Below are 14313 nucleotides of genomic sequence, written 5' to 3'. Positions count from 1 at the left end.
GGGGAAAGAGCTATATGACTTGGGTTTGCAGGAAGAAAACTGCTTATCTCCTTATCACCACGTGATAGTTTGATGGTTTGGCAGAATTTGATTGACAAGATATTGAGATGAAAGATAGTAAATATATTAGAGATGAGTACTGATCTATTTAGAAACATTGTGCATACTGGCACAAAACTATCCATTGAATCATGAGTACTACGAGTTACTAGTTACTGTTATTGTCCTTATTCTATAGATCAAAGATTTCTTGTACTGTACCGCCACAATCCATATCGATAAGCACAAGCCACTTTCCGCCGAAAATCTTCAAATTTTTCGGTTTGGTTCTTCCCCTCCATCGAGAAATTTCCCTCCGATCATCCCTTGAATTCTCTCCGTCCATTGTGTCGCGGACTCTACCTATATTTTAAATCTAGAATTTTTTCACACTTTATCAAAATGGGTGACTCAAACGGTGTCGTTGAGGCTGAGCGCTTCGCTATCGGTATCTCTTTCGGCAACACATCCAGCTCAATTGCCCGTATTTCGCCTGTACGTGGAAATCATTGCAAGACATCTTGTACAGAAACTGACAAAGTCACATAGGAGGGCAAGGCTGAAGTTATCGCCAACGAGGAGGGAGGTATGTTTTTCGAATTTCCATACTCGACTGTTCAAAGACACAGAACTGACCATTTTCAGACCGTCAAATCCCCAGCATCCTCTCTTACATCGATGGTGAGGAGTACCACGGTACTCAGGCCAAGGCTCAGCTCATCCGCAACTCTTCCAACACTGTCGCATACTTCCGGGACTACTTGGGCAAGGAGTTCAAGTCCATCGACCCTACCCCGGCCCACGCCTCCGCCCACCCCCAGCAGAGCGAGTCCACTGTCGCTTTCACCATCCGTGACAGCGCCAGCGAGACCCCCAACACAGTCACCGTCTCAGAGATCACTACCCGCCACCTCCGCCGCCTGAAGCAGTCTGCCTCCGATTTCCTCGGCAAGCAGGTCAACGCCGCAGTCATCACCGTCCCTACCGACTTCACCGATGCTCAGCGCGAGGCTCTCATCGCTGCCGCCAAGGAGGCCGGCATTGAGGTTCTCCAGCTCATCCACGAGCCTGTCGCCGCCGTCATGGCTTACGATGCTCGTCCCGAGGCTACCGTCACTGACAAGCTGGTCGTTGTCGCTGACCTTGGTGGTACCCGCTCCGATGTGGCCGTCGTTGCCTGCCGCGGCGGTATGTACACCATCCTGGCCACCGCTCACGACTACGAGCTTGGTGGTGCTTCGCTGGACCAGATCATCATTGACCACTTCGCCAAGGAGTTCGTCAAGAAGCACAAGGTTGACCCCCGCGAGGACGCCCGTGGCCTTGCCAAGCTCAAGCTCGAGGGTGAGGGCACCCGCAAGGCTCTCAGCCTGAGCGCCAACGCTCAGCTGAGCATTGAGTCTCTGGCTGCCGGTATTGACTACAACTCCACCATCAACCGCACTCGCTTCGAGCTCCTCTCCGCCAAGGTCTTTGCCCAGTTCACTGGCCTGATTGAGCAGGTTGTCAAGAAGGCCGGTCTTGATGTCCTTGACATCGACGAGGTCATCTTCTCCGGTGGTGCTTCGCACACCCCCAAGATCGCCCAGCTGGCCCAGAACATCTTCCCCGAGACTACTACCATCTTGGCCCCCTCCACCACCACCACCGCCATCAACCCCTCTGAGCTGGCCGCCCGTGGTGCCGCTTTCCAGGCCTCCCTGGTCCAGGAGTTCGACCACGAGGATGTTGAGCAGTCTATCCACCCCATGGTCACTGTCACCCCCCACCTGACCAAGCCCATCGGTGTCGAGTTCACCTCCGGCAGCGAGACTTCCTTCCAGCCTCTCCTCGCTTCCGAGACCGCTCTCCCCGCCCGCCGCATCGCCCAGTACTCCGTCCCCAAGGATGGCGGTGATGTTCTGGTCCGCGTGTGCGAGGGCTCTCGCGACATCAAGGTCACCAAGCCTGAGCCCAAGCCCAAGCAGGAGAAGCCCGCTGATGATGAGGACTCTGACTTCTCTGACGATGAGGAGGAGGAAGAGATCCGCGAGATTGTGTGGCAGACCGAGAGCCCCGTCGCTGAGCTCGCCGTCAAGGGCGTCAAGGCCGGCGGCAAGGTCGAGGTCATGGTCCACGTCAACCCCGATCTGGGCCTCCAGATTGCTGTGCGTGAGGTCGGTGGCCAGACCGCTGTCCGTGGTGCCATCAACGGCTCTGCTTAGATCAAATTTCCCGTTCGATCTCATAAAAGAATTCGATCTCCTTATGGTGTGATGATGCATGCATGATTGATAGAGGCTTTTTGATGTTCCCGTCATTATCTCGTTGGAGTCACACGCTACCTTTGTTATCTCGTTTTATTTCCCCGTTCCATTTTCCCTATATAGACCCTCGATTGGAAGTGGCCAATGAACATGACTTTCCGAATATATTGTCCGCGTAGTTTAGATAAAGTTCCAGGGGTTCGATAAGTGCCGCATTCCCACTAGATGTTCGACCTGCTGTGATTTACCAGATGACAGATCTTTTACTATGATAACGAAGTTTAGAACACATTATATTCAATCCACGACTGATTAAGATAGGGGCACATAAGATAAATATCAGATCCAACTCCAGAAACAAGTGTTGCTGAACCGCAGAGGTCAACATTTGGGAGGAAATGGCAAAGATGAAACATAGATTGCAGTAGATTAGGGTGTATGTAACGATCGTGGGTATTTCGTGCCGCATCAAGCGAGTGAATTAGTGGTACACAGGGAAAGAGAGAAATCATTCAAACATAAACCAACGAGGCTAAAGCAGGTTGAGAGAGATACACACCAACGCGATGTATATCTCGGGGAATATCAACGCAGAAGGGAAATCGTGTACGAGTCGAAACAGCATGTTTCAGAATTTGACGTTGAGAGTATTGAATGGTCAACGTGGTGGTCCTGATTAGACCAGAGAGTTTCCAGGGGATCCTTTGCACTCTGTCAAGAATGCATTTATTCGTAGGTGGTGGGACCCTCCTCCTCTCGCTTCTGGCTATGGACACTGTTGGACCGGGCCGAGGAGAAGAAACCGCGACGGCGCTCCTTACGTCCGCTGTAGCCCTTACCACTATCTTTACGACCAACTGCACCACCGAGACAGTAGCACAGACAGGAAAAGAACAGGCATACGCTGGCGGTCCACATGAAGGCGAAAGCTTTGACACCCAGCCTGGAGGTCTGGCCATTGCTTTGGAAGGCATTGCGGCCCTGAACGAAGACGGCACTGTATGAGATTAGTATATGCCAATTTAGAAGTGAATTAAATGGTTCGATGGAGAGACATACGTCATCAGACAGGTCGTGATCACTTGGAAGGTCAGAGCAAGCCATGCAAAGAAACCCGAAATATAGCTGCCAATGCGAGTGCACATAGCCAGGAATCCACTGAAGAGCGAGACGACGGCGAAGAAGAGTCCAATGATGATGAACGGGAACATGAATCGGGAAGTCAAGTAGTAGTGCTTGGTTCTATAATCTGTTAGAAAAAGTTCCCTGCGTGGCCGCCTGTTGGTCCTACATACCCGATGAATTGATGAGGGATATTGTCGGTGGTGTTGAAGTTATTGGCCCGTGGTGGGTCGAATGGGAAGTCGGGGTGCGAGCTACCACAGACACTCCTGCCATTGGAATTCACACTGCATAGGTTCCAGAATGTCCAGCGCGAGAGGGCTGGAGCACCTGAGATGTTGCTTGAATCCACCTGGAGGAAGTAGATTTCGTTCAGCGGGGTTGAGTTACGAGCACCACCCAGCAATGTGAGGAAGATGAGCAGGATGGCACTGGCCATGAAAAACAGGCCTAAGAAGCCCAATGTAGCTCCTATGAGTAGTTAGTATACAACGGATATAGGTGATAGATCCAGCATGGTGAACGTGAACACTTACTGCTAGCTCCCATTGTGCGTAGTCTTATCCTAGCTTAAATGTGAAGGTGAAGAAGATTTTTTCTCGCTGTGGGAATTAGGTCGAAGTATCCGAGCTCTGGGTTTGGTGCCCGATGTTGAGTATAGACTCTGGGGTATGCGCGAAGGCCAAGGTCGAGGTCGGGGTCGAGGTCGAGGGAATGAGAAGACCTATGTGATGAGGAAGAAGGGAAGAGAGTCATGAAAAAAAGGAACATTGATCCAAGAGCCGGGATCATCCGGGAATTCCCCTGGGTGTTAGCATCATCACCATTCATAGATTGAACGAGGATCATAACGTCATGCTTGCACCTGATTTGTTGTGTTGCTTTGGGATTAGCGCAACTATATATTAAACTAGACCATATCGGTTCTAGCGTATTACCAAATATAGTCTAGCGTGAGCGGTCCATGACGAAGTGACGAACAGCAACACAAGACTTAACCCAGCTTGATCAACGTTACACCTCACAGCTCTCTTGTGTCGTTCCACCTCTGACGTGGATTAACTTAAAATCTTTCTGCCTGGTTTCTTTTTACCAAAAGTCTATCCTTCTTTTTGTGGCGCTTCACATCATGGCAACTTGGGCATACCCCCCACTAGCCCCCGATCAGGTGAATCGGGAGGCCGATAGTGCGCTGGTACGTCAACTCGCGATTCTTACGGAGTGATGCAACTCAGTGGACCTGGGGTCCCTGGTGGATGCGCAAAAAAAAGATCGTCCCCCGATCATACCAATGTGGATCTAATGCCAACACATGTCTCTTTTTTTTTTCCCTAGGCCCGTGAAATCGAGTGGCTCCTACAATCACTTCAGGAATCCCTTGTTTCCCTCAAAGATGGACTCCAAGAGTGTGCAGCTCTAATCGCACCACAAGAACCCGGTTCTACTTTGGTTCTCTCGTCTCTGCGGTCAGAAAGTGTCAAGGGTTTCGTGACTCGCCTCGGTACGCAGGTGGTCAAGGGGGTATGTGCCAACCGTATATACTACGCACCTACGAAAAATTCTCATTTATTCGTGGCTACTAGGATATTCAACTTCGTCTTCCTTCGCTACCTCCTCCACGTGGTAGTCCCAGCACCCGATTGACCCTGTCGCAATTGCCCGAAGCTCCAAGCTTTGTTCTGCAGCAGCTAGTGTCGGTGCGAAACCTGGTTAACCAGAGTTTAGATATCGTAGATGTGAGCACATATACGGGCAATCCTCTCGATGCGACATTTATCTTCAGCCAGCTGCATCTCTTGCATGAGACCATCAGCGAGGCACGACAGATGCTGAAAGGGGAGGGGGACGTGCGAGGCAACTGGTGGGATACCAGTGCTAGCGACAATGTAAGTCTCACTTCTTTAACGTGACGGTCTTGCTATTAATACTACTTCGCCCCTAGACGTTTGATCCTCCACCGCCGCCCTACGTCTCATTTCACCTGTCCATTGCAGACACCGCGCTTGTTCTTCTCCTGCGCACATTAGAGAGCACTACCATTGCGCAAGCTCCGTCCGCTTTTGCCACAGATATCTCCTTGACAGGATTCTCCTTGCGAGACCGGATTTTTGGAAGTCACAAACGCGCGCATGACGAGGCCGGTGATGTATTCATGTGGCGTGGAGAAGAAGTTCGCGTCAAAGAAAAGATCCGGGTGGAAAGTCAAGACCCTAGTTTGATGGCAGTTATGGCCAAATTGACGGCCCTGGAGCATGAAGTAATGCGGTGGGTGGCCGCATTGCGAGTGCTTATGGGGAATGAAGATACGGAGAGCGAAGCATAGAAGACTTATATACCCTGCATGGCTTGAAGCTATTGGCTTACCATTTGTTTGCCTTTTTTTGCATCTTTGAAGCAATATACTTAGATCCAACTATAAACCTGTTCTCTTTCAATTATTTCAGATATTTCATACTAAAAGTGGATCAACCCAAGTAGCTCCGCTGGGGAGACAAAACCCGCCAATCAACGACTTGCAGATTGCGATGGCTTGGCATCAATTTTCTGGAGCTGCGCCCGTTTCTCAACTTTTTTTATATCCCACCAACTTGTGCTTTGTGTTTTTACCTGGGTTAGAAGTATGTTGTCCAGGCCACCAACATCAAGTGCCGGCAACTCCCATGCCAGGTACCTGTTGCGTTCGCGGGTTTCTCGCCCTGCATCGCGACAGTCCTGCGGAGCTGGATTGATTGCGCCCCGACAGCAACCAGACCTTCAACAATCACGATCCATCTCCATCGCTACAAATTCACGATCATGTAGGACGTACGTCCCAATGGCGACAGCACCGCAATGGGCTTCTACACAGCGTCACTCCTCCACCGCATCCTCCGCAGAACCACCGGCCGACTCTCCCGAAGCCAGTACGATCGACCAGATCAATGTACTCATCGAGCGCATCAGTGAAACCGAAGAAAGAATGGTGCAAACAATGGATGAATTGGATTTGTTGGCGGAATCGGAAGGCGCTGACGACCTCCTGGCCGACTTCATGAGCAACCGGGACCTGCACACCCCGGAATCATGGGTGAATTTAGTTCGACAGCAATTTGGTGATACCATTCCAGATGGCGTCTTGAATGAAGGAGATATGAAACTATATATCAGTCTTTACGGAGAGCCGATCGTCCATGAGATCTTCGAGGAAGGAATTGCAGAGGAAGAAGGGGATTCAGATCAGTTATTCCGTGAGGATGGAGAAGGAGGTTGGGAGGAGATCGAGTACAAGGAGAATGTGGAGTTTGAGGAAGACGTGCCTGTGGTCTACGATATGGAGGCCGGACCGGAAGAGAGGGAGACAATTGCCATGCAGCGGACTCGAGAAGTGGCTGAGCAACTCGGCGGCGAGATCATGCTAGAGCAGTTCGAGAATGAGGCTGTTCCAGACTCTACCCCCAGAGCTCATCCTTTAACCCTGCTAGGGAAATCCCAGACTGATCCCAGCACGATTCACCTACCCAAGAACTCACTGACTGGCCCCATCTCCGTCATCTTGTCAGAGGTCTCCAACAGACACGTCGCTGAGACTGCTCACCGTTTGTTCGGCGGCCCAGGTCTTCCTCATTCCACTACAACTCCGCCTCCCCGCGCACAGCTACCTCAGCTTCCAATCCCGATTCATGCATCGCAGCACTACATGGCAAACATGGAGGCCAATGCATACCTCGCGGTCCTCTACCCGGGAATCTACGCGTCTGCACTGAGCGTGCTGGTTGAAGTGCGGAAACGCCTTGGGACAGACTGGATTCGCAACCTTATTACTCAAGAAGGTGGCCCGAATGTTCTAGATGCTAGCGGTGGTGGTGCTGGCATCTTAGCTTGGCGCGATGTCATTCGTGCGGAATATGAGACGATGGTTCCCGACCACCCACAAGAAGATCCTGTTCCATATGGACGATCAACGGTTCTGACAGGTTCAGACGCGCTCCGTTTGCGTGCAAGCGCAATCCTCGAAAACACCACTTTCCTTCCCCGCTTGCCGGACTACCTCCATGTGCGTGAAAAACCGACATTGGAAGATTCGCGTGATGCCCCCAAGCGCAAGCAATTTGACGTCATCATCGCACCCCACTCTCTCCTCGGATACGAAGAAGAATACGAGCGCAAGGAGTATGTGGAGAATCTATGGGCACTCCTGAATCCTAAGGGAGGTGTTCTGATTCTTCTGGAGAAGGGACGTCAAAAGGGCTTCGAGGCCATTGCCGGTGCCCGTGAGATGCTGCTCAAACGCTATATCGCCAGTCCTGGCTCAACAGAGTACAACAACTCCCTCGAAGCTCCTGATGAGACCGAGCCCGTGGTAAAGGGAGCCGGTATGATCATCGCCCCTTGCACCAACCACTCAACCTGCCCCATGCACAACCCTGCAGGCCCATCAAAGGGCCGCAAGGACTACTGCCACTTTGAGCAGCGGTACATTCGCCCCCCATTCCTGCAGCGCATCATGGGAGCCAAGGATCGTAACCACGAAGATATCAAATACAGCTACCTTGCCGTGCAGCGTGGTGTAGACATGCGACAGGAACTTGGTATTCAACAGAATGCTGAAGCAACGGACGCTGCCTTTGAAGGGTTTGAGGATGTCGAAGACCCGTCCAAGATCCACCCGCTTTCTCTTCCACGTGCTGTTTACCCACCTCTCAAACGCCGCGGTCATGTCATTTTCGATTTGTGTACCCCGGCTGGCAAGATTGAACGCTGGACTGTTCCCCGTTCTTATAGTCGCCAGGCCTATCGTGACGCTCGCAAGTCAAGCTGGGGTGATCTTTGGGCGCTTGGTGCTAAGACCCGCATCCCACGCAATTTGAACTTGGGCGACAAGCATGGTGAAGGCAAAAAGGAGCGTTTAGCTCGACGAGCTGCAGACAGGGCAGCTCGCGAAGAAGAAGAAATGGATGAGCATGAGCGTGACGAAGACGAAGATGATGAGCTTGACGAGGGTCAAAGCCGCTCGGCTCTTCCTGAGCCAGCTCCGCGAAAGAGAGGCCAGAATATACCGAGCTGGAAGAAGCACAATGACAAAAAGAAGATGAGACAGGCATTAAAGAGACAGGTGGATGCTGAAAATACTCTTTAATTTGGGTTTGGCGATCTCAAGGGATATAGCCTAGCATTGGTTGAGGGCGCATTTGTTAAGAAGACTGGGGATAAGCCCACCTTGTACTACTATAGAGCATTTGATATCGGATTATGGGGATTGGGATTGGATTATGTATTATAGATATCATCTTCACACCAAAATATGTAAAACTGTAAATATAGTCTCTTCACTCTGAATTTATAGATCAATCTACATACATATATAGAACCAATGAAAGACTCACTTGTTGATAAACATTGAGTCCTTGAAATGTACCGTATATCCCACATCTGCATCTCACACGACCTAATTCTCCCAATGGCAATAAGGTTGCATGTGGGCTAGTCCATCAAGATCTCCTCCATTATCTCCAAGATCTCAGAGAGTACGCAGTATTGTTATGTTCATAATATTATATAGACGCTCGATCATACACCTGGCGCGATGATGTTGGTCACGGATGGTCTCGCTCACCGACGCTGTTGAGAGTAGAACTATCAGAATTGCTGTCAATAGGATTTTGCGGAGGACTTTTAAAACCGTTTCTAGCTGTACAATAGTCATCGTATGGAGCATTTTGGATCACAAAATTGCTAATAATCGGAGGATGAATTAAAATCAGTTCTTCAGTGCTTCTGTAAAACTATGGCTGGAAACCTGGGAAATGGTTTCGAGACTTCTAACGCCGTGGTCTAGCTTTATATAAGTCTTGGGACAGATATGCATCGTTTGAACTCGATCATTGAGGCCCAATGACCATTGTCCCTATACAATCTTGAAAAAAGTAAGAGAGACAACTCTCCTTCTATTTGACTGGGAGATAAGTAAGGAGTTTGGTCCACAAAGAGATGAAGCCTTTTTTGTATCTCGAATTTCCATTGATTGCTTTCCAGGACACAATGTCTTGGTTACTGAGAAACTATGAAGGGGATTTTCTTTGAGGTACCCCAAATAGAATACAGATTTCATGCAAGGCCCCTCTCCTGAGAATTTATTAAAGAAACTCATTGTTCAAAAAGCCTGGCTTCTGATCAAGCATGCCTCCGCGCTTGGATGGTTCGGACTGCATTGTAGAGTAGTGCGAAGGAAAGCAACTATGTGGCTGTTTCTTTGGATTGACTAGAACCCATGTTCACTCGAATCCGATATGCATTTTCCAGCACAGTGCGGGTAGGTTGGGGAATTATCGTCCAAGTCTTCAATAATTTGCAACGAGATGAAACACCACCATATAAGTTGAAGCACAAGCTGAAGCTGCCCAGGCAACGAGTAGGGTTGTGATCCTTATAAATGGCCGATTGGCTAATGTGCAGTCGATAGATCCAGTATCGACTCCTAAATTCCTGATAGCGAAAGCGAAGTTCTGGTTCACTGCGCAGCCATACTCTTCCTTAACTGCCTTTCTCGCTGGGTACTCTGCAACTCCAGGCGATCGACAACATACTTGAGTCGCTCCTTCTTCTGGACCAGCCGTCGTAGCTCCGCCGCCTTGGATGCCGCATTTCCCGTTGACGCCGTCAGACGACCCCGCATTGCCGCGCTGCTCTGGGACTGGGTGCGAATCGCCGAGGCTCGGTTTTCCGAATTTGAAGAAAGGCGACCTTCTTGAAGGTCACATTTGGCTTTCAGACCTTGCTCGCGACGAGCTAGCTTCTCGACATGATTTGAGGCGAGGGAGAGAAGGTGGGCGATGCTGGGTGTGATTTCGTCTAGGAGAGATTGCTGCGCTTCTCGCAGGGTTGGTTCTGGTAGGAGCTCAAAGTGCTGTATCATCAATTGGGTTAGATTTGAACTGTCTTGAAGGCGGCGTGTGCTACCTACTCGTGTTGTTTGGAGGACTTTGCATAAGCGGGGGAAATCGCTAACTCCTTCATCAAGGGTGGTGATGGAGTTGTCAAGGAGTTGTAGAGATGATTGGAGGGAAGATACGGATGAGGCAAGTGATGACGCCATGATGAGAAGAATGTCTACTCCGTAGGTGTTGAGTTTAGATACGCATACAGCTGGAGGTTATCAGTAAACAAGTCGGGACCGATCGGGTAAAGCGGCCAGACCGCCAAACCTAAAGCGGCAAGGCTTCTCGGACCGGGCAAACTCCAACTTCACAACTCCTCTTCTTCCTGCATCACTACCCCCGCGAACTCCGATTTCATATCTTCGCATCATCTACACCATGTCTCTCCTCGGAAAGAAGTTCCCCGGCGCCCTTGGTAAGTTTTCCTCGAAGACGACCTGACGAGTCCGCACAGCTGGCGCTCAAGACTAACACTGCTTAACAGCCGGTCCCATGACCCCCTTCTTCGCTGCCGGTACGCTTCATCCAGTCCCTTGAATCTACTCCAATTCTTCGAAACCGAAATGATCACCGATTTTACGTTTCGATCCCGGTCCCGACCGAGCTTCCCGCCACGGAATTATGTTCTAACATATCTCCTTCCTAGGTGTCATTGTCCTCTACGGTGTCAACTCTCTGCAGAACGCTCTGTCCAACAGTGAGTTCCCCAGCGCATCATGAAAACTTCATTCAGCTCGACCTATGCCGGTATGGCGACGCGATAGATTTTATGCAGCGCGCCAGCCGATACCTGTTCGATATGTCTCATCCGGAATGCCTAACTAACCTTTAACTCTTTCCAGCTGCCGAGTTCAAGAACGACCCCCGCAACCCCAACGCCGGCAAGGCCAGCCACTAAATCAGCTCTGAGCGATGAGCTGTGATGCCACCGAGTGTGGTGTGAAGCAGGAGCGGATCAGGCAGTTGGCCGCGGAAGTGTGAATGCAAACGCTTTGGCCTTCGGTTTCGTCCCGCAAATTTGTGTTTACGTTCGCGGGCAGTTTGCCCTCTGTCCAAGCATATAGAATATACCCTACAGGGTGACTTGGATCAATTCACAAACTGTACCACTACTGATTGCGATTCATGGTGTCTGATGCTACTGAACTGGCAGCTCAGTGTTCTCCATAAGGTTTCGACCTGTAGTTATAGACCGACTCATCCGAAGGCATTGATTATCTGAGGTGATCTCGGGATCGTTGTAGCCGTAGGGTTCAAGGTATATGGTGCCCTCAGCCAGAGCACCAATCATCCAAGGAAATGTTCAGAATTGGGAATAGAATATTACGAACATATTGAAAACGTCCCTTCAAAACCCATATGATCAGCTCTAGACTGTCTCGTTCATACTTGGCGCATATAACTTTACCATTTGGTGGGAATCTCGCGGGTGCACGCTAAACCTGATTGGGAGTTTTCACCAACTCCGCCTGGAGAGAACATCGCGACTTCTTTCTCCCCAGCTCCTTCACATTTGCTCAAACACCACATCACAATGTCTAAGGCTGCCTCCCTATTCCACCCCAAGAGGCTCAACCTCTCTGGGTTCGTCAACACCCGCCTGATCCGCGACAACAACAAGCGCATGGCCTTCGAGCAGACCGAGCCCGAACGGTAAGAAACCACGCCCGGGGCTTATACCTGCAGCTACCGCAAAAGCCCCCATGTAGAAATTCCAATTGATACGGACTCATTCTGACTTTTCCGGATAATAGCCAAGCTCTCCGTTACATGATCCGCAACACCTCCCTCCCCGGTCGTATCCGCGCCCAGGCCCAGCTCCAGTTGTCGCAGATGCACGCCTACACCCGGCCGACACAGATTAAGAACCGTTGTGTGGCATCGGGTACTGCTCGCAGTGTTTTCCGGGACTTCAGAATCAACCGAGTGAGTGAGAGTTGCAGGTTAGTGAAGAGTTCGACTGACTGGTTTCCCTAGTACCAATTCCGTCTCCAGGCTCTTTCTGGCGAGCTTCCTGGTGTGAAGAAGGCCAGTTGGTAATTGGGGATGTATAATTACTAGGGTCGATATGAAAGTTTGGGGTTTGGCGGCGTTCTGTGTGCTTCATTTGAAGCTTGTATAGTATGCACATACCATATCATTTTGCATTCTCTCTCCACCTTCACTATTTTTCTTCGAAACATTAAATCCGTACTCCAATCCTCTACTTGATGCGATATTGCAGCCTAGCAGTAGCTGCTTGGTCTGTTTCTTCTTCAAGAAAAAGTGTTCGTCTCCTTCTTTCTCCTTCTATACCACCCCTCAACCTTTCTCTCTACAACTCATCACATCTTGTCATCTTACGTCTATCAAGATGTATGTCTATCAGAATAAGGATCTGCCTCCGGACCCCGACTTTCCTGTGGATCTCAAGGAGCTGGGGTATGCATATCTGACGTTCCCTGGCCGTTATTATCACTCACAAAGCATCTCAGATATTACATCAATGAACATGACCAAATCCGCCAGATTGACCACCCAGAGGAAGGATACAGATACAAGATCAACCGTAACGATCGCTTCAATGTCAGGTTCCGCGAGTCATTGAATGGTAAGACATAAAGTCCTCGGATTTGATCAAGGCTGCTAAATATAAGTGCTAGACTGTATCCGTGCGATCATCCTTGATCGTCTCAAGGATGTTTGCTTGACAAGCCTACGTCTTCCCCTTGACAGCACCCTAGAGAATAGCCATGTACCAATTCTCACAACGAAGAATCTTGATGAGAAGTCCCGCATCATTATCGTCTTTGGGGAGCCTATTCAAGATCTTGGCGTCTGGGCCTATCGATCTATCCATGACAGCATTAACCGCGGATCGGCAGTTGATTTCACCAATGCTGTACTGGGTGGTGGCAAGAACAAAAATGTCGGTCTCCTCATTGCCAACACTGGACAGTTGATCTGGCACTGTGCCTCGGAGCGTGCTGTCAGCCAGCAGTCGTGGCTTGCAAGCCCTCGCCCGTATGGAAATTGGGGTCAAGCTACGATGAGCTGGCGGAACAAGATCCCGAGTAACAATGACTGGCAACAGCACATCGAATACATCTTTGAGAAGGTCCTGTGGCCGGCTGTGGGGAAGCAGACCCGGATCGACATTATCGGTATGTCCGAAGGTGGACTGGGAGCCATCAGATACCTCCAGAAAAACTGTGAGTATATTGCCCTGTTCTTGACGATATAATTCCCCACTAATATCTGCACAGGGAATGTCTGGAAACCTTATGTCTCTGGCATCTGTCTCGGCGACCCACAGCAGACAACCCATACTGACATCGACATGGGTGCTCTAACCGATCCGTCGTCGTTTACTTCGTTCTTTGCCTCACGCTGCCGCGCATACCTTCTTTCTTCTACACCCTGCGGTAGTCGCATGGGTGGCTACCGGATGTACGGGTGCAACTGCTACTCCTCTGGCGAAGGTATCAACACCGAATGCATCATGCCTGCATCGTGGAAGGATATGCTTGAGTGGCTTGATGTGCTTTCCACCGATCCGACCTACTCGGAGCATGTCATGCTGCGTGGTGAGGATATGGACGAAGAGATGCGTCGCGGGCTGGAAGAGCAGGCAGAGAATGAGGGAGACAGTAGACTTGCTGATATCGATGAACAGGTGAAGCCTGCAGAAATTGAGTGGGATAGTGGAAGTTCCGATATCAAGAAACAGCAGGAACTGGAGACTGTTGTGGAGGATGATAGCGGACGTGCTGATCTCGCCGCGCAAAAGGAACTGCAGGCTTCTGCGAAGAGTGACAAGGCTGAGGATGTTGAGAAGGATGACCTAGTCGCTAAGATCGTCAGCAAGTGCAAGGACCTGAAGGTGACTGATTCTGCGATCTAGGACCCTGGTGAACGGTCTCGCAGAATGATATTTCATGACCTCTTTTAAACTAATTTATGGGCGCATTCTACTAGATCAGTTAGGTATTGACGTAGCAAGTGGAATCTGA

The 14313-nt window shown here is 50.2% G+C and overlaps 7 protein-coding genes across 7 annotated transcripts; 5 read left to right on the top strand and 2 right to left on the bottom strand.

Moving 5' to 3' along the window:
• Window positions 1-441: 441 nt before the first annotated feature.
• Window positions 442-2243, top strand: N7520_008619 (ribosome-associated complex protein SSZ1; the record flags this gene model as incomplete). Its single annotated transcript, XM_057142553.1, has 3 exons — window positions 442-534; window positions 589-625; window positions 685-2243. The coding sequence occupies 3 exons, from the start codon at window positions 442-444 to the stop codon at window positions 2241-2243; spliced, it is 1689 nt and encodes a 562-aa protein (XP_056991841.1).
• A 768-nt stretch (window positions 2244-3011) lies between these two features.
• On the bottom strand, window positions 3012-3956 carry N7520_008618 (SUR7/PalI family protein; the record flags this gene model as incomplete). Its single annotated transcript, XM_057142552.1, has 4 exons — window positions 3012-3282; window positions 3345-3527; window positions 3581-3878; window positions 3944-3956. 4 exons carry the CDS (start codon window positions 3954-3956, stop codon window positions 3012-3014), a joined length of 765 nt encoding a protein of 254 aa, XP_056991840.1.
• A 580-nt stretch (window positions 3957-4536) lies between these two features.
• On the top strand, window positions 4537-5730 carry N7520_008617 (uncharacterized protein; the record flags this gene model as incomplete). Its single annotated transcript, XM_057142551.1, has 4 exons — window positions 4537-4602; window positions 4743-4928; window positions 4991-5293; window positions 5350-5730. 4 exons carry the CDS (start codon window positions 4537-4539, stop codon window positions 5728-5730), a joined length of 936 nt encoding a protein of 311 aa, XP_056991839.1.
• A 492-nt stretch (window positions 5731-6222) lies between these two features.
• Window positions 6223-8523, top strand: N7520_008616 (tRNA methyltransferase RSM22; the record flags this gene model as incomplete). Its single annotated transcript, XM_057142550.1, has 1 exon — window positions 6223-8523. The coding sequence occupies one exon, from the start codon at window positions 6223-6225 to the stop codon at window positions 8521-8523; it is 2301 nt and encodes a 766-aa protein (XP_056991838.1).
• A 1371-nt stretch (window positions 8524-9894) lies between these two features.
• Window positions 9895-10479, bottom strand: N7520_008615 (DASH complex subunit SPC19; the record flags this gene model as incomplete). Its single annotated transcript, XM_057142549.1, has 2 exons — window positions 9895-10290; window positions 10348-10479. The coding sequence occupies 2 exons, from the start codon at window positions 10477-10479 to the stop codon at window positions 9895-9897; spliced, it is 528 nt and encodes a 175-aa protein (XP_056991837.1).
• A 1376-nt stretch (window positions 10480-11855) lies between these two features.
• On the top strand, window positions 11856-12361 carry N7520_008614 (mitochondrial 37S ribosomal protein uS14m; the record flags this gene model as incomplete). The annotated part of the gene is made up of 3 exons (XM_057142548.1): window positions 11856-11974; window positions 12076-12247; window positions 12299-12361. 3 exons carry the CDS (start codon window positions 11856-11858, stop codon window positions 12359-12361), a joined length of 354 nt encoding a protein of 117 aa, XP_056991836.1.
• A 313-nt stretch (window positions 12362-12674) lies between these two features.
• On the top strand, window positions 12675-14204 carry N7520_008613 (uncharacterized protein; the record flags this gene model as incomplete). The annotated part of the gene is made up of 4 exons (XM_057142547.1): window positions 12675-12742; window positions 12796-12911; window positions 12964-13512; window positions 13567-14204. The coding sequence occupies 4 exons, from the start codon at window positions 12675-12677 to the stop codon at window positions 14202-14204; spliced, it is 1371 nt and encodes a 456-aa protein (XP_056991835.1).
• Between the last annotated feature and the right edge of the window lie 109 nt (window positions 14205-14313).

This window comes from Penicillium odoratum (genome assembly GCF_028828045.1).
Source record: "Penicillium odoratum strain IBT 22623 chromosome Unknown utg000006l_segment0_segment0, whole genome shotgun sequence".
NCBI classification, from domain to species: domain Eukaryota; kingdom Fungi; phylum Ascomycota; class Eurotiomycetes; order Eurotiales; family Aspergillaceae; genus Penicillium; species Penicillium odoratum.
The sequence above is the reverse complement of the archived record's forward strand: the minus strand, read 5'-3'. Positions and strand labels throughout refer to the sequence as shown.